Source organism: Emys orbicularis, chromosome 5, assembly GCF_028017835.1.
Source record: "Emys orbicularis isolate rEmyOrb1 chromosome 5, rEmyOrb1.hap1, whole genome shotgun sequence".
Classification (NCBI taxonomy): domain Eukaryota; kingdom Metazoa; phylum Chordata; order Testudines; family Emydidae; genus Emys; species Emys orbicularis.
Genome location: NC_088687.1, coordinates 46923601 through 46943606, shown reverse-complemented (window position 1 = coordinate 46943606; position 20006 = coordinate 46923601). Strand labels below are relative to the sequence as shown.

Below are 20006 nucleotides of genomic sequence, written 5' to 3'. Positions count from 1 at the left end.
TGTGAAAGATGTCTTGCCGAATGCAGTATTGGACAATTATTGAATAGTTGCTCAGAGTATTGTCCACCCCGTGAGATGGTCCACCAGGAGGTTTCATAGCCTGGGAAGGTGGAGGACTACTGGTAAGATGGTGGCTGATGCACCACTGCCAAAGGTGGATTGTCTCTTGGCACAGGGGCAACAAACCAACACCTTCTTGCTTGTTGCTATAGGACATGTCTGTAAACACCTGTACTATGGCATCTCGAAACACCAGGAGAAAGACTTATGTATGCTAGCCAAATGGGTCTCAACTCCAGGGTGTTTATATGAAGGCTCAATTCCTGAGCGGGGCCAGAGGCACTGGGTCTGGAGGTGGTCCAGCTGAGTTTCCCAATGTACATGTGTCTGTCAACAATGTCATGCTGGGGACCGGTGAGGAGATGGGGGATCTGTTATAGACATGTAGAGTGTCCTTTGACCAATCTAACAAGGAAAGGACTTCCTGGGGGGATTGTGACCAACATGTCTTAGGTACCTGCTGAGTAAGTACACTGATCTCGACCACCCTTGCATAGAGTACAGGTTGCAAATGTGTCATGTAGGCGCAGGAGGCCATGTGACCCATGAGTCTTAGGCATGTTCTGACTAATGTTAAGGGTGTGAATGAAGCTGTTGACAAAGCTTAGAATGGTGAGAAACCTGTCCTCTGGCAGACCGGAGTCCGTACTGCCCCTATGAATTTTATGCTCTAACAAGATGTGAGAGTGGACTTCATTCCATTTACTGAGGTCTGATGCAGCAAAGAGATTCAGAACTACTCAAATAGAGTCGTTCAGGTGTTGAGGTGACCAGCTCGGATCAGCCAGTCATTGAGGTAAGGATAGACTCAAATGTCTTTCCTTCTCAGATGTGAAGCCATGACCTCCACGCATTTGCAGAAGACCCTCAAGGTCAGAGAGAGAGAGGCCACAGGGAAGCACTCTGCATTAGTAGTAAGACTTTCCCACAAGTAACCTGAAATTTCTTTGAGGCCGGGTGAATTGCAATATGAAAATATGTGTCTTGTAAGTAGAGTTGCAAACTGATCTTGAGGATCCTAGGTGGGGATTATGGACATCAGCATCACCATCCTGAACTTGAACCCACAGATGAATTTGTTGAGTCAGTTTCAGGATGGGGCTCCATTCCCCTTTCTGCTTGTGATCAAAATAATCCACCCTGCCCTGGAATTCCAAGGGCATTCTTTTACTGCTCTGAGTTGCAGGAGGGAATCCACTTCCTTCCTGAGCAATACCTCATGGAAGGGGTCCCAGAAGGGATTGGGGATGTGGGGAGGTTTGCAGGGGACTGAAACTGGATAGAGAATCCTTGTCCAAAAGACTCCAGAACCCTTTGGTCCCAGGTAATTTGGTTCCCTACCTCCCCAAACAAACAGCTCTCAAAAGGGGGGGAAAGAGCTGGATCTGCTGGCTCTGCAAGGCTCTCAACTGCACACTCAAACCTGCTATTTCAAGGTAGATGGAAGGTGTGCGTCAGAGGAGGAAGGGGCAGAAGGTATCTTCATCTGGAACTTCTGCCTCTTCTTCAGTGGCTCAAACAGTCTCTGCTGTCTATAAGAGTACTCAGATGGTTGTGTCTGCCTTGGACAGGGCTGAGGCTTGTACCATCTCCTTCATGGAACCAAGATGCATACACCCAGAGAGCAAAAGGTTGTCTTTGATGTCCTTCAACAAGCAAATAGCCTCATCAGTATTCTTATTAAAGTCACAATCCTCAAAGGGGAAGCCCTCAATGGTTGCTTGAGCCTCCTCCAGTATTCTCAAGGACTGCAATCAGGAGGCCCAATGAATTGTTATTATGCTAGCCATATTACAGGCCACTGTAGGTGAGGTGTTGAGAGCAACCTGTATTGAGGGCCATGCAACCAGCTGTCCCTCCTGCACCTGGGATTTAAATTCCTTGTTGTGTTCCTGTTGGAGTTTGTTGGTGAATTGGGATGCATGAGCCCGGTTAAGAAAGCTGTATTTAGCCAGGAGTGCTTGGTAGTTAATAATGAATGCTTATAGGATGGCTAAAGAATACAAATTCCAATCAAAGAGGTCCACCAACATTTTAAGATCTTTATCCCTGGGAATTGCTTTATGTGGACCTTGTCATTTGGACTTCTCTTGGACAGTGACTATGATCAAAGAGTCGAGTGTTAGATGGCTAAAGAAATATTCAAAGCCTCTGGAGGTGATCTGATAGCACCTGTCCATTTTCTTAGATGTAGGCACCATAGAGGCAGGAGTCCAAAGGTCTCTAACTGATTCCATTAAGCCATAGGTGCCGGCTGCGTGGGTGTTCCAGGGCTGGAGCACCCACGGGGAAAAAAATTAATGGGTGCTTAGCACCCACCAGCAGCCAGCTTCTTCCTCCCCCATCCCTCCAAGTGCCTACTGTCCGCCGGCGGCCCCGCCAATCAACTCCTCCTGCTCCGTCCCAGCACCTCCCACCCGCCTCGATCAGCTGTTCCATGGGAGTGGAGCAGGGATTGGAAGAGGCGGGGCATGGGTGGGGGCTTGGGAGAAGGGGTCAGGGTGGGGGCAGGGCCTGGGGCGGAACAGGGATCCAGAGGAAGCTGGTGCCTGTGCATTAAGCTGTTATTTATTGGCACTACCAATCTGCTGGGGATCTGAACATATGCAGAATATGGAGAAGGTAGTGCAAGAGAAGTCATATAAACTTAGCTGACATCTTGGAAATCCCAGTCATCTCCTGAGAAGTTGCTGGAAGATCCAGCAGTCATCAGGCTGGTTTGAAGCTATAACAGTTCACTGAAGACAACAAAAATCACTGTCAGGACATGTTGGGCTTCTTTCTTCTGAAAGTCCTCTTGCTCACTCTCTGCATCAGGTGCATGATATGCCAGATGAGTGAGACCTACAAGGGAAGGGTGACCTTGCTGTAGTTGCCTGAGAGGCAACTGGAGTCTTGCGAGTAGGATGCATCCCATATAGGATTCAGAAAGACCTGCATGAGGTTCTGGAAGGGGGTGCAGGCCATGATGGGTCCCGTGCAAAGTACTGCTCGTGATTGTCCCTGAAGTCCCTCATGTGGATTTCTGAATGCTCTTTCAGACAGACAGAGTAGGCTCATAAGGGTCCAGGGACCAAAGCACTTGGGTGAAGCAGATCTCTTGAGTGCTTGAGTAGAACCACGAGGCTCCTGAGCTGGTGGCACTGGGTTTCTTAATAGAAGACACCAATGGAAACTTAGGCTAGTCCAGAACTGTCAACTCTCCCAGTCCTGTGAACTGTGTAGGTACTGCAAAGAGAAGCTCCAGAGGTGAAGATTCAGAAAGAAGAGTTGCGGTACCATCAACAAGTTGGCGTGAAAGATGTCGGTGCCAAAGTTTTCGTTACCAAAGGCACAGTCTTGGTAAGAATGTGCTTTCAGTGCTGGCCCAGAGAGGTCTGAAGAGTGCTCTTGAAGCTGGCTTCAGTGTCAGCTGCTTGGATCGTTGGTAACATATACTGGGCACATCAATGACTATTGAAAAGTGCACCAAGGCCAGTGGGACCTGACCTGTGCCTTGACTTCCCTCCTAGGGTGATCTGTTTGGAACTGGAGAGGACGATCTAGGTCTCCCATCATAGGAACAGTGTTCCTTCAGGCCTCTCTCTTCAGAGGACTGGGCTGCAGTGAAGGATGTTCTGCCTGACTCTGGAGTGGAGGAACAGCACATACACAGCGGCAGGAAGGAAGCCATTCCTTCCTGCACTCACAGGAGGAAAGAATGAACTGGAAAGCAACTGAGTCTGCCTCTGCCCTTTATACCTTTGTCTATAGAATGCTGGAGGATGCACAGGTCACAGGTGCAGCCCCAACAGACATTGCTACTCAAAGGGTCTCATGTGCACGAGGTTCAGGTGCACCTGAAGTGGAATATATGTGGACAATCCACTTAAAGAATCCTACATTTTGGAATTAATTTAACGAATGATAATCCTTAAAATACCTTGGAATAGTTAATACCATTATTACTAGTGTTAGCATTAAAGCAGTGCCAACTGAGATTGAGTCCTCATTGTGCGAGGCACTGTGCAAATACAAAACAGACTCTGCCCCCGAGAGATTACAAGCTAAATAGTACATCTTGTTGAAAAATTTATAACAGAATGTTTTTTCCCCCTGTAAAAAAAATGCTGTTTCATTGAAACTGAAATTTTCTGAGAGAATGTGTTGATTTTGAAAAATTTCATTTTAAAAAAATTGAAAAAAGTATTTTGCTAAGGTCGAAATGCTGTTTTGATTTTTTTGTTTTAATATTATAAAAAATTAAAGATTTCAAAATAAAAATTAAATGTTTTCATTTACCCAAAACAAAATGTTTTCAAAAATTTTGTTTTGCAGTAAATTTTGAAATTTGGCTTTTGTTTGAATTTGGACAACTCTAAACAGACGAACCAGACAAATGGTTGTTGGGAAAAGAGGCTAAGCTATCTAATTCCATTTAAGGATGAACTGTTGCAAGGTTAACTACTATACCTCTCTGGTAGTCTCAATGTACATTTACAGATCTCCACCAACTGCTACAGACAAAACTTCCTCAACACAGTTTCTTGCTCAATGTAGTCCTTTGTTTGTAGTGTTTATGTTTGCACAAAGTCAATTTCTCAGAAATTTAGATCTATAATTTTCATTTTAGTCTAATATAATATATATTATGCATTTTATACACTCAATTATTCAATATTTAAAACTTAAGAAACCATAGTAAGTTGCTTGTATAAAAGCAAAAGCCTTTTAAAATCAATCCACTCAAAGATTCATTAAGAGGAATTAACATTGTATTAAACTATTTTACATTAAATCTTTGGGAATATATCATGCTAATATATAAACCTTAAACAAACATGAAATCAAAAACTACAAAGCAAAAGCTCTTTCTTGTTCTTAATCAACTCTAAAAGGAGATTTTTCTCTCTATATAACTCATTAAAAATGGATGTGCAAAATTTAGCCATAGTTTTTCCAAGAAACCAAATGGAGAAAGCAAGGCTTATACCTATCCTACATTATATGTTTTAAAGTTTGTATTTGGCAAACTAACTTCTTTATAAACCATTAAGTAAAAGAGAAACCGAGTTAGTTCTTTTCTAATTTTATAGGAGATGCCTCCTTCCAAAGAGTTTTACAAGCGTTGTCCTTGGACAACACAAACGATCCAGCTAGCTTTATATAAATTCAAGATCTTTTAAAATGTTATCCTACACCAGCATGTTTAAGTTTCCATTAATTGGATTCTTTGTTTTTAAACAAAGACTGTAACAGCATCTTGCATTTATACACTAAACTATTTTGTGGTAAGGAAAAATATATTAATTTAAAAATTAAAATATTTATTTAGTTTCTGAAGTCTAATTAGTCCTATAGTGTGGTGTTTTACTTTTTTTAGAAAATTGAAAATAAAACATTGTATTTTTAGTAAAAAACATTTATCTGTTCATAGTATTTAAAATAAATTTACTTAGATTAGCAGTATGAAATATTCTGATTTTTTTCTGTGAGGAAAAATAATCACCTTTTCAGATCTTCTGGTCTTCCCCATCCTCGAATGAAAAGTTTAGTGAGTAGAAGCCGTCTGTACAAAATATCCAGTTTACTCACACCCATTAGTAGCAAGCTAACATCTAAAAGGAGAAAATAGGTAGAAATGAGGCCTTAAGTAGGTGGTTTTGGAAGAATATCACTTATTTTTTCTTCTCAGCCAAGAAGCAGCCACAGCAAAGAAGCTCAACAAGGCATCACAGCCCCTCTGAGGGAAAGTCAAGCCCAAAGAACCCAGTCAAACCCATGTGAAGGGGAGCAAAGCCCAAAGAGTCCAACTGTTCATATTTTGAACACCTGCACAATCTGTAGTGCATAATTTTGAGGGCTCAGGTAGGCACAACTTTAGGGTTACCATATTTGAACATTGAAAAAGAGGACACTCCATGGGGGGCCCCGGCTACGCCTCAACTCCACCCCTTCCCCGCCCCCATTCTAACCGCTCCCTCAAAGTCTCCGCCCCAACTCCGCCCCCTCCCTGCCCCATTGGACCCCTTCCCCAAATTCCCACCCCAGCCCCACCTCCTCCCCATGAGCGCACTGCATTTCCCCTCCTCCACCCTCCCTTCCAGCTGCATGAAACAGCTGTTTTGCAGTGAAAGCACTGGGAGCTAGGGGGGAAAAGCGAGCACTCTCTCAAATGATCAACATTCACTCTCTTTCTCGAATGACCAACTCTTCTTTGGGGAAAAATAATAATGGCAAAATCCCGGACGTTTTTAAATATTTAAAAATTCCTCCCAGACGGTGATTTAAGAATCAAAAAGCCAGACATGTCCGGGAAAATACGGACGTATGGTAACCCTACACAACTTAGAAGAAAACCTTTCTACGCCCATTCAGTCCCTGGATTCCACTCTCATCTTCCAGAGAAAACCTGCAGAAGTAAAACTATCATTTTGATGCAACAAACTATGATGCATCCTATTTTGTAAAATTGGATTTGAAGCATAGATATGGATCTTCAATTTTAGATGCTAGAAGAAATTCAGATTCATGTTCCATCAGCTACATTTCAACCTCTTCCCTCTGTTCTAGTCTCAATTTTTGAATAGATGTGAAAAACATTTTAATCATAATTTCAAATACTGTTAAATTTCTGACCATTACATTTCCTTACAGGTTCGTTTTTGATTTCCATATTCAAAGGAAAACTAATTATCCAAAGTTACCAGAGTGATAAGTACTTATCTTATCCACAAACAAGTTATGTTTTTATATCAGTACACATTAGTACACGTTATATCTACCCCGATATAACGCGACCCGGTATAACATGAATTCGGATATAACGCAGTAAAGCAGTGCTCCGGGGGGAGGGGGCTGCACACTCTGGCAGATCAAAGCAAGTTTGATATAATGAAGTTTCACCTATCTAACGCGGTAAGATTTTTTGGCTCCCGAGGACAGTGTTATATCGAGGTAGAGGTGTATCATGACAATAATTTGGAAGAAATGCATCTTAATTGTAATTAGGTTATTTTGTTCTACAAAGGGGTAAACTTTGGGGGACACAAAGCAGGTTACTCAGTGATGTTAGAAATTCCCAGATCACACAAGTTACCCAGAGCACAATAACGCTGCCAAGTTTTAGGAATGGAATCCTAGTAGATTGAGAGAGCTTGAAAAAAATTTGGGGAATTTGATTTTCTTGCAGATAAAAGAGAAATGTATATGCTCTGTGGAATAACATCTATTTATCATGCTGAAAATAGGTCATTTTACATGAACTAATCTGAGTGGAGAAAATGCTTTTCAGATCTGGGAAGACCCCATTATCATTAATCCAGTTTTTCATGGAAAGCTCTTTTATAGAACAGACATACTTCTTTGTCAACCTTGCACTATGCACATCCTATTACTTAAAAAACTAATCCCGTGATTAGCAGAGTTTTGTTACCAATTCTCCCTACATTTCTCAGTGCATACAAATTCTAGAAAATTCGTAATGCGCTTTAAATTGCAATTCTCTTTGAAGTCAAGACACAGACCTATTACTGATGTACTGAAGTGAGAGGATGCTATTCAGCAGGCAATTATATGGTCCCAATATCTATCATTAAATTTGCTTGCCTTTAATTTTGTGATCAGTGCTATAACTCAGAAAGGAAAGTCCATTTCCTTCAACAACATATAAAACGAAAGCTTTAATTCAGATTACATCAACTCCCTACAAAAATGCAAGAGACTGATGCTAAGGATATGGATGCTTGCTAGAAATGTGGGGTACAGGAACACTGCTACAGGAGTGCCTTGTCCTTATTGAGTTTTGGAAGAATATACAGGCTGAAATTAATTTTATTCTTAATTTCCCATTTAACTATTAAAACTTGTTTGTTCTTGCAAACCTGAAGTCATTGTATCTCACAGAATCAGAGTGATTCCTCCTACAGGTCTCTGACATAGCCAAGAAAACAATATTGCAAAATTAGCATTCTTCAGAGAAGTGCTGCAATGAATTGAGAGTTAGCAGCTCTGAGACAGTAACTGAGGCTTTAGCTACACTAGAAAGGGTTTGCTGATAGAGCTATACCAGCAAATCCTCCCAATGGAGAGACAGCTTATACCAGCAACATTTCTTTTGCCGGTATAGCTTATACCAGTTCCCCAAACAAAGGTTATAATGGTAAAAGGACTTATTTAAGGTATAACTGCACATACATTAGGACTTTGCCACCCTTGATTAAGGGGTATGACTGGAAAATCATACTATCAAAATCCTTGACAGCATTCCTTTCAGTGAAGGATACTTCTTACTTATGTTGAAGTTTGATCAGTAAATGGTAGTTTACTGACAAACTTTTAGTTAAAAAGCTACACTTACTAAAATAATGGGGAGCCACTTCTGTGCACTTGATACACCAGGCAAAAAAGTTAAGCTATTGGTTGTGTGTGTCACAGAGTATAAGATCTTCCAATTAAAGTTTCAGGATTTTTCTACACCTAAGAAAATAGATGATTTAATATCAATTAAAAAATTAAATGTATAACAAAACACCATTTGTTGTATGAAACATGTACTGATAAGTGGGATAATCAGCATATTTCCAAATCTCTATCCACTGCATGATCTAAGGAACCTTGCTTACAACCCTTGATTTATGCAGTTGTAGTTCTTTAATTCATCTAGTTTTGTATCTGAAATGCTGTTAACTTGAGCCCATACCACACTCCAATTGCAAGCTCTTTTAAATATAAAAAAAATGATTAGTGTTAACACACTAATAATGTAGTACTTTGCATATCTATAAAGCCAACTATTGAAGGTTCTCAGCCATTTCTAAACAAAATAAAAATATTTAGAATAAACATTTTTGTATTTTTGTAAGCAGAAGCTTCAAACTTCAAAAACAGACTTCAACGAGAAACTACAGAACTGGAGTTAATTTGTAAACTTGACACCATCAAATTAGGCCTGAATAAACACTGGGAATGGCTGGGTCACTACAAAAAAATAATTTTCCCTCTGTTGATACTCACACATTCTTGTCAACTGTTCGAAATGAATTTCGAACCCTAACTGAATTGACCTTGTTAGCACTGACCCCCCACTTGGTAAGGCAACTCCCATCTTTTCATGTGGTGTCTATTTATACCTGCTTATTGTATTTTTCACTCCATGCATTTGATGAAGTGGGTTATAGCCCACGAAAACTAATGCCCAAATAAATTTGTTAGTCTCCAAGGTGCCACAAGGACTCCTTGTTGTTTTTGCTGATACAGACTAACACGGCTACCCCTCTGAAACCTATACTCAAACTGAATCTGTGTAACATAACCCCTCCCTGACTCCCCCAAAATACTGCTTCTCCAAAGAACCAGTAACAGTCCTAAATTCTGACATATAAAACTTAAGGGACAGAAATAAGTGCTTTATAACCACTGAAAAGCCAGGAAATTTTGCTTTCTAGTAGTATGAAGCCTTAATTCCTAGCCCTGCCAGTCTCAAGCAGCGAACTTTAAAGTCACGTTATTCTTATCCCCAGCTTGCTTAGTTTAGCCCACTGTCTTCACTTCAGTACCTTCTAGTCTTTTAAAATTAGATTAATGAAAAGCTTAAGTCATATAAAATAATCTGAGACATGACATCAGTCACATTGGTATTGAAACGTGTATGTGAGGACCATCAGAACAACATGATTTTGAAGATAGATATCTTGCAACATGCCAAGATCAGAAACACTGGTAAACCAGTACAATTGCTTTCAGAAAGGAAAACTATAACTCTGCTGCAACTATGGCAATATTGCTCTCCATATAAAATGAAAGGAAAAGGCACCATTGCCAAGGTTAGAATCACACCAAAAACAAACATCCCTTGCAAAACAAATTTTGCTTCCTTACTTACTGAGAAACCTTGAAAATTGTTGCTTTGGTTCTAGCTACTGTTCTTGGCTGCTGTTCAGTGCTGATCTTTAATGACTCACTAGTAAATATTTTACTGATCTCAATTGTCTTTCCTCCTTTGCTAATGTGTTTTGTTACCCTGTTTATTCATTTTATTCACCTGATTTCTGAACTACTCTAAGCATTACTGCCTGTCTATTCTGCTCATCTCCCAGAAAAATTATTAAAAAAAAGTCTGATAGCTACACAAGCTATTACTCCATTTCTGTTAATGGGCCACCTAGCAATATGGATTTCAATCAAGTTTAAAAAAAAAAAGTTTCCAAAATGGAGTCATGTCCCGCTAGTTACATATCACCAATTAGAAGCTCATTCAACAGAAGGGCTTTTGGTTCAGTTTAGCTACTAGCAATCAGTAAATGAGATGTACTTTGAACAGATCTGAGGTTGGCCAGGATAACAGAAATTAGATCATGAGTATAAGGGTATGTCTACACTACGAGGGTATTTCGATTTCACTTAAATCGAATATGTGGAATCGATATTGCAAAGTCGAACTTGTGTGTCCACACTAAGGACAGTAATTCGACTTTGTGAGTCCACACTAACGGGGAAAGCGTCGACATTGGAAGCGGTGCACTGTGGGCAGCTATCCCACAGTTCCCGCAGTCCCCGCTGCCCATTGGAATTCTGGGTCGAGCCGCCAATGCCTTCTGGATAAAAAAAAAGGGTCGAGGGTGCTTTTGGGTAATTGTCGTCATCCGTCTGTCACTACCGCCCTCCCTCCCTCCCTGAAAGCGCCGGCGGGAAATCAGTTTGCGCACTTTTCGGGTCAGTGACAGCGCAGACGCCACAGCACTGCGAGCATGGATCCCGCTGCGACCATCGCTGCAGTTGTGGCACTTGTCAACGCCTCGCAGGTTATCATCCACCTTTCCCAGAGGCAGATGCAGATAAACCAGGCGAGGAGGCTACGCCACCGCGGTGAGGGCCTGAAGTCTGAGACTGGCACAGACCTCTCACAAAGCACGGGACCCAGCTCCGAGGACATCACGGTGACAATGGGTCATGTGGATGTTGTCGAACGGCGATTCTGGGCACGGGAAACAAGCACGGACTGGTGGGACCGCATAGTGCTGCAGGTCTGGGACGAATCCCAGTGGCTGCGAAACTTTCGCATGCGGAAGGGGACTTTCATGGAACTTTGTGAGTTGCTGTCCCCTGCCCTGAAGCGCAATGACACCCGGATGCGAGCAGCCCTGACTGTCCAGAAGCGAGTGGCCATAGCCCTCTGGAAGCTTGCAACGCCGGACAGCTACCGGTCTGTCGCGAACCACTTTGGCGTGGGCAAATCTACCGTGGGGGTTGTTGTGATGCAAGTAGCCAACGTAATCGTCAAGGTACTGCTCTCAAAGGTAGTGACCCTGGGAAACGTGGAGGTCATCATAGATGGCTTCGCCGCGATGGGATTCCCAAACTGCGGTGGGGCTATAGATGGAACTCACATCCCTATCCTGGGACCGGACCACCAGGCCAGCCAGTACATCAACCGAAAGGGCTACTTTTCAATGGTGCTGCAAGCACTGGTGGACCACAGGGGACGTTTTACCAACATCAACGTTGGATGGCCGGGCAAGGTTCATGACGCTCGCGTCTTCAGGAACTCTGGTCTGTTTAGACGGCTGCAGGAAGGTATTTACTTCCCGGACCACAAAATAACTCTTGGGGATGTGGAGATGCCTACAGTGATCCTTGGGGACCCAGCCTACCCGCTAATACCCTGGCTCATGAAGCCCTACACTGGCGCCCTGGACACTGAAAAAGAACTCTTCAACTACCGGCTGAGCAAGTGCAGAATGGTGGTGGAGTGTGCTTTTGGACGTCTCAAGGGGAGATGGAGAAGCTTACTCACTCGCTGTGATCTCAGCGAAACCAATATCCCCATTGTTATAGCTGCTTGCTGTGTGCTCAACAATCTGTGTAAGAGCAAGGGGGAGACCTTTATGGCGGGGTGGGAGGTTGAGGCAAATAGCCTGGCATCTGATTATGCCCAGCCAGACAGCCGGGCGATTAGAAGAGCCCAGCGGGACGCGCTGTGCATCCGGGAGGCTTTGAAAGCCAGGTTCCACAGTGAGCAGGGTAACCAGTGACTTTTAAGTTTCTGTACAGAGAAGCTGAACCTGCCCCCGTTTCTTTACCTAGTTAAGGATGACTATCCTCTCCAGTTACAGACCCCCTCCACCCCCTTCCAAAAAAATAAAATCAGTTTTACTTTTGTTATTGAACACCGTTGTCTTTAGTACTGTTTTCGCGGAAATCTTTGAAACCGGGGACGCAGACTGTGGTGGGGAGCGGGTGTAGTGTACTGATGCAAATGATCCTTCTAAACTCCAGGAATGACAGGATTCACAGTAGCGGACTGGTTGTTTCAACGGAGCCTGCCAGCCCTCCTGAGTGGGACTGCGTGTATGTGGGGGCTATGTGACTTTATGGCAGGGGGAGGAGGGTTACAGATCCCCTGCTGCGTGGCTCTGTGATCCAGGACAAGGACCGCTGCATACGATCTGTAACTGCCCTCCCCCGCCACAAAGTCACAGAGCAACTAACCCCCCCCCCGCCCCCCACAGAACATGAAAACCACCTCCCAGACTGACCAGGGTAACTAGTCACTGCACTGTGTATGTGCCCTGCTGCTGGACCTGCCCCCGCCTCTGTAGCCTGCTAAAGGTGACTGTCCTGTCCAATTACCAAGCCCCTTCCCCCCCTTCAGACAGACTCTCCCTCAAAAGAGCCTGACTGAAACAGTAATGAACAGAAACATATTTTTTATTAACAACCACACATGAAACTGGGGGGTGAAACTTGGACGGGGGCTTGGGTGAGGCGGCCAGGAAAGGACTTTTCAAATTTTGGGGAATGACAGCCTTCTGGTGCTTGAGCAGTCTGCAGGGGTGGAGTGAGAGTTTTCACGGACTCTTCCGCCCCTCCTTCTTTGGACTTTGGGCGAGGGGGGTATGGGACTTGGTGGCGGGGGAGGGCGGTTACTGATAGACTGCAGCGGGGCTCTGTCCTCCTGCCTCCGTTCCTGCAGAACATCAACAAGGCGCCGGAGCGTGTCCGTTTGCTCCCTCAGAAGTCCAAGCAGCGTTTGAGTCGCCTGCTGGTCTTCCTGCCGCCACCTCTCCTCACGTTCCATGTGTGTCCGGTGCATTTGGGACAAATTCTCCCTCCACTGGTTCTGCTGTGCTGCCTGGGCTCGGGAGCAGCCCATTAGTTCTGAGAACATGTCCTCTCGCGTCTTCTTCTTCCTCCGCCTAATGTGCGCTAGCCTCTGGGAGTGTGATGCCAGGCTGGGTTGGGAGACAGTTGCAGATGTGGCTGTGGGAATGAGGAAAAGGCAGTGAATTCCTCCGAAAGATAAATGTAGTTGTGAATCAAGAACATAGTCTTTCTCTGTGAACAAGACCATGAACCACACCTATCACATGCGCACTGAGGACAAGGTCGAATTTTCGAACCTCGCCTTCAGTGCCTGGGCTTTTGCACTGCCGATCTGGGAACCGGGGCAGGACACGGTACTCTCTGTAGCAGGCAAACATGGTAAGCCATAGACTTGTGGCTGATTAAAACTTTAGGAGTACCACTGGCCTCCTTTCACATTGAAAGCACTGCCAGTCTGTGCTGCCAGCTATCGGCCAAGCAGGAACTCTGGCCCTGTCCCACCCCCTCGCGGATGTGCCAGGGAAAGATCCCTGGATGCTGGCCCTCTCCCGCCCCCACCGCGTGGCTGTAAACCAGCGGTCACAGTTCTGTAAAGGAACTTGTTGCAAGCAGTCCCAATACTAACAGTCCCCTACCTAATTCAAAGCAGGTTGTCATGAGCGACATTACTCTCATGAGGATCCCGGACACCGAGATCCAACGGATGCTTCGAGAAAGCCTGCAGAGACCGGGGCCCTATGCCGCCATGATCTGCAAGGCACTGATTCCAGAGTACCTGCTTGTCTCCTGGCGCGGGAACGTCTCGTACTTCGGAGGACCAAGTAAAGCCGCTCTCCCCAGGAACCTGATGAACAGGCTATCCCATTACTTGCAGGAGAGCTTTGTGGAGATGTCCATGGAGGACTACTGCTCTATCCCCGGACATATAGACAGGATTTTCATATAGCTGCAGTAGCAGGGACTAAAGAGTGGAGCAGCTTGGGCAGCACAATCATGCACAACCGGACACTGTTTGATTTTTTTTAAATAGTTGTTACTGATTACTTAAGCGCCCAGGGGGAAGAAATCATGAATCACAGATTGTTCTTAGTCTTAATATTCAAGTTTTGTAAAAAATAAAGGTTTATATGTTTAAAGCACTTACCGCTTGATCCTTCCCCTGAATCTGTGTCCGGGTTAAATGCTGGGGAGGGTTGGTAGGGCATCTCTGTAAGGGTGATGAAGAGCTCCTGGCTGTCGGGGAAATCAGCTTGGTAAGCGCTGTTGACTGCCTCGTCCTCCTCATCTCCTTCCTCATCTTCCCCGTCCGCTAACATGTCCGAGGAACCGGCCGTGGACAATATCCCATCCTCAGAGTCCACGGTCAGTGGTGGGGTAGTGGTGGCGGCCGCACCAAGGATGGAATGCAGTGCCTCGTAGAAACGGGATGTGTGGGGCTGGGATCCGGAGCGTCCGTTTGCCTGTTTGGTCTTCTGGTAGCCTTGTCTCAGCTCCTTGATTTTCACGCGGCACTGCGTTGCATCCCGGCTGTATCCTCTCTCTGCCATGGCTTTAGAGATCTTCTCATAGATCTTTGCGTTCCGTCTTTTGGAGCGCAGCTCGGAAAGCACGGACTCATCGCCCCACACAGCGATGAGATCCAAGACTTCCCGATCAGTCCATGCTGGGGCCCTCTTTCTATTCTGGGATTGCACGGCCATCTCAGCTGGAGAGCTCTGCATCGTTGCCAGTGCTGCTGAGCTCGCCACGCTGTCCAAACAGGAAATGAGATTCAAACTGCCCAGACAGGAAAAGGAATTCAAATTTTCCCGGGGCTTTTCCTGTGTGGCTGGTCAGAGCATCCGAGCTCGGACTGGCCATGTCGAATTTAGCGCTACTCCCCTCGTTGGGGAGGAGTACAGAAGTCGAATTTAAGAGCCCTCTATGTCGAACTAAATAGCCTCGTGGTGTGGACGGGTGCAGGGTTAATTCGATTTAACTGTGCTAAATTCGACATAAACGCCTAGTGTAGACCAGGCCGAAGTGATTTTAAGATAATAAGCTGATATTACATCAACCCCAAAACACATTGCTAGACAACTGGAGCATGTTAAAAGGAATGCTAGGACACAGGATGAGACAATTCAATATATTCAATCAACTGCATTTATTCACATTAGGACTGCCCAGCAGCTCAGGACCATTTGAAATAAAGAGGCCTGAAAATGGAGTAAGAGCCCCCCTCCCCTGGAAAGGGTTCAGAAAAGGCTACAAGAATGATTCAGAGCCTGGAAAACATGACTTACACTGAAATACTTAAGAAGCTCTATTTATCTCAAGAATCTATTTATTTTAACAAAGAGAAGGTTAAGAGATGATTTGATCATAGTCTAGAAATACCTACATGAGGAAGAGATTTATGATCGTATAGGGCTCATAAAGAGATCCAATGGCTGGAAGCCAAAGTTAGCCAAACTCATACTAGAAATTAGTTGCAAATTTTAATAGGCAAGTAGCCTTTGGAACAACATGCCTAGGGATGCAGTGGATTCTCCATCATGTGAAGTCTAACTCAGGAGTAGATATTTTTCTAAAAATATGCACTATAGGTCAAACAGAAGTTGTGGGCTTGTGCAGAAATTACTGGGTGAGGTGTTTCGGCCTGCGTTACAAATCAGACTTTGGCTACATCTACACTGCACACCAGCATCGGTGGCACAAAGGGTAGCTATATGCTGCAGTGAAAAGCAAGCTATACCCACATTGCAGTGTGCAGCTACATATGTCAGTGAAAGGTTATAGCAGGGAGAAGGAAGCAGGGAGCTGCTAGAGCCTTCCCCTGCTTCCACCCCCCCCAAAAGAACCTCACCCCGCTGCCAGCCTTTCTCCATGGCAGGGGAAGTCTCCAGCAGCACGACACTACTCTGCTGTGAGTAAACTGTGGGTCAGGATGACAAAGTGGTTCGCGACCCCGTTTTAATGGGATCGCCTGAGCTGGCATTAGACTTGCTGGGGCTTGGGGCTGAAGTAAAAGTCCAAGCCCATACAGACAATGACTTGTTTATACTGCTCTATATACTATACACTGAAATGTACTATACACTGAAATGTAAGTACAATATTTATATTCCAGTTGATTTATTTTATAGTTGTATGGTAAAAATGAGAAAGTAAGCAATTTTTCAATAATAGGGTGCTGTGACACTTCTGTATTTTTATGTCTGATTTTGTAAGCAAGTAGTTTAAGTAAGGTGAAACTTGGGGGTACGCAAGACAAATCAGACTCCTGAAAGAGGTACAGTAGTCTGGAAAGGTTGAGAGCCACTGGCCTAAGCAATGTCTCACTATCTACACTGCTATTTATAACTATGCTAGGGGGACCAGCCGTGTATGTATGCTACACATCACCATAAGAAGTGGGCTGTATAGAAGTACACTTTATGATCATAGTGGCCCCCTTCTGGCCTTAAAATCTATCAATTTAGTGCCAGGATACTAACTATAAAATTGAATAAGAGGGGAGAAATGACCAATGTTCTACTGTGGTTAGTTATTGCCATTTTTATTTTTAAAACTACCATTTACACTATGCCATAAGATTGGTGATATTTAGGGGAGAGGAACACAAAATTCTAATACCATTTACAGTGACTAAGTGTCCTAATATTCTGAATTTCATTCAATCAAAAGTTGTAAACCGTTCTAGGGATGGTGAAATGTAGGCCAGGGTTTTAAAAAAATGGCACTACTACAAAACTATGAGAATTTTTAGAAACTATGACTGAAATGTAATATTCCATAGTCAAAGACAGGGGAAAGAGGCAGTGAAACTTAAAATTTACCTTAATTAAACTGTTAGAGTCCTTCATATGGAGCAAGGGCTTTATCGCTTTGAATTCATATATTGAATACTATCTATACATCTCTGCTAGTGTACATGTGTACTCTTTCTATATACACTTATACACAGCCCTAATTACATGATCAACACCACAGTAAACTATAAAGGCTTAGAAAAATGGCAATATATTTTCTGTGCCAGAGAGTCAGACAACTCTTGCCAACAAATTAAACTGATCCGCTGAGAAATTATACCTATTTTCAATGCACTAGCACAGAATACCTACCATCATTCAAGATCATGATAAAAATATTCCTTCATATCGAAGTGACATGATACATTTATCTTTTCCAGTAAAAGACCTGGGAGCATAAAGATCACAGAGAGACCACCAGGATTATTTTTTGTTAATTTGAGAACTATATTTTCAGCATAACTGGGTATAAAAATATTTGTGGAGAAACCAAGTGTGACATTGCACTCTATAAGATTTTATGAAAGTATGCTGATGAGTGTGAATATAATGCAACTAAAATATGCTTCATGCAAAAGGTCTCTTGTAAAGTATCATTACAAAGCTTATAATCTACTGCGTGTGGTCATCCTATTTGTATAAATGTATCATTCTTGTATCTGAAACTAGAAATATATAATATAACTTTGAGGGCCTATTGTAATTATGCAAAGTGTGGGCCATTAATAGTGGTTTGGAATCTTGATGGCTCCCATTAACCAGGACAATTGTCTGTAGATGGTTCTATTTTACTTGTGAGTCTTCCTGCATGTGTGTGCTGGCAAGTGGGTAATGAAGTCTTACAGTGACATGTGATCATGTCACCTGAACTGGAATCCATCTTTAACCTGGTGCTTTTCCATTGAGAAGGGGGGGGGGGGGGACTCAGAGTGACAAAGGACTCCGGCCTTATGCAAAAGATATATAAGTGGGTGAAACAGAAAAAAGGAGGCAGCCATCATGAGAAATCCCCTAGCTACCACCTGAGCGGGAGCAAGGACTGTACCATGGGAAAGGATTGTGTCCAGTCTGTGAAAGAAACTTACTGAAACATCTGTGAGGGTGAGATTGTATCTGTATTCAGTTTTATTACTGTATTAGACTTAGATTTGCATGTTTTATTTTATTTTACTTGGTAATTCACTTTGTTCTGTCTGTTATTACTTGGAACCACTTAAATCCTACTTTCTGTATTTAATAAAATCACTTTTTACTTATTAATTAACCCAGAGTATGTATTAATACCTTAGGGGGGCAAACAGCTGTGCTTATCAGTGCTATAAAGGGCAAACAAGTTATGAGTTTACCCTGTATAAGCTTTATACAGGGTAAAATGGATTTATTTGGGGTTTGGACCCCATTGGGAGTTGGCCATCTGCGTGTTAAAGACAGGAACACTTCTGTAAGTTGCTTTCAGTTAAGTCTGCAGCTTTGGGGCACGTGGTTCAGACCTTGGGTCTGTGTTGGAGCAGATTGGCGCGTCTGGCTCAGCAAGACAGGGTGCTGGATTCCCAAGCTAGCAGGGAAAGCAGGGGCAAAAGTAGTCTTGGCACATCAGTTGGCAGTTCCCCAGGGGGTTTCTGTGATGCAACCTGTCACATCAAGGTCCTCAACAAAAAGTACTACATAATTCATCAGCATCATCATGTAGTCCTGATGATATTATGTATGGATTCTTGTTTTACTTGTTGGTCTTGATTTATATCTGTTGATCACTAGTTCAGTCTAACATTTACTTGTTCAAAGTACAAAACTAAACAAACAGATCAACTGGAGAAAAAGCAGACACTTTCAAAAGTGAAGTATAAATTTAACATAGTAAGTTATAAAGAGAAAACACCAACCAAGTAGTTGTACCAGATACAATACAAGCTGTAATCTACAGGTGGATGACAAGTGGAAGCCACAATATTTTTCTGAATAACTGTTTTAGGGTATGGGTTACACAGAGCAAGCGGAGAACATCAACTGCCCTGTTACCTTCCACTCCAGGTTTGGAGAAATGAAACCAAAGCGGTGATAAGACTGGATTAGTTTCACAGAGGTTTTTTGGAGCAGGGCAGGTGAGCGAGCAGTGACAAGATCGATAAACAGACACACACGGACATGTCTTAAAACAGCAGTCCCGACTGCGTCAGGGTGGGGGCATGGCCATAGCCAGCTGCTGGAACTCGGGGTGCTCCTGAACCCCCTAGCCTGAAGTAGTAGTAACAACCAAATACACGGTTTCCTCCTTCAGAACCCTACTATAAAATTGTTTCAGCACCATTGGGCATCTGCTGATACGGAGACCCGGAGGGAAGCGCAGACACTGGGCACCAGCTGGCCAGGGCAAGGCAAGCGCTCTCCCGCCAAGGAGCTGGAAGGGCGGCGGGCCGGGCACCCGCAGGGAGAGGATGGCGGGGCGAGCCCGGCTTCCCGCACCCTTAGGCTGGAGGCGACGAGTTACTGACCGCAGGCGGAAACGGCCCTTCTCCTTCGAGTCGCGTCCCCAGCACCAAACGATCGTGACGCTGTCCCGACCCAGGCCCCGCATGGAGGCGCGTCGGGCAGCAAGTCCCCGCCTGCGGCCGGAGAGGCCCCGGCCCTGAGACCGGCCAGAGACTCCCACCGCCCGACACTTTCCCGGGGTCACTTACTGAGACGGGCAGGGGGCTCCCCGCTGCTGCCGCCACCTCCAGCTAGTGCTGCCGCACATAGGGGAAGGGACAACCGCTCTCGGGGGCGTGAGGCGAGGAAGGGCTGAAGGTCGCTACCGGGGCGGTGTTGCCACCCGGCCAGCCCCTTCCGCCGCTCAGTTGATGAAGTGGACCAGGAAGAAGATTAGCTGCTACCATCAAAACTCACACGTGACTGGCGCCCCGCCTTTCTCTAGCAGTCTACTGTCCCACGTGACGCCAGCCCGCCAGCCAGCATTAACGGAAAGGGAGTGCGCGCGCATGCGCGACAGTCAGGCGCGCGGGAGGGCGGCTCGGGATAGCCAGCTCCGGAGCGACACCGCCGGCAGCAGCGGGAAGAACAACAACAGCT

At 44.5% G+C, this 20006-nt stretch overlaps 1 protein-coding gene across 1 annotated transcript in view; it reads right to left on the bottom strand.

The window, feature by feature from the left end:
- ABHD18 (abhydrolase domain containing 18) overlaps positions 1–19806 on the bottom strand; it is a 52598-nt gene extending 32792 nt beyond the window's left edge. The window contains exons 1-2 of the mRNA XM_065404677.1: positions 19616–19806; positions 5549–5657 (exon numbers count right to left, since the gene is read on the bottom strand). Of these exons, the coding sequence (XP_065260749.1) occupies positions 5549–5640 (92 nt within the window). The 5' untranslated portion in view covers positions 5641–5657; positions 19616–19806. The remainder of the gene's footprint in view (positions 1–5548; positions 5658–19615) is intronic.
- Positions 19807–20006: the final 200 nt, after the last annotated feature.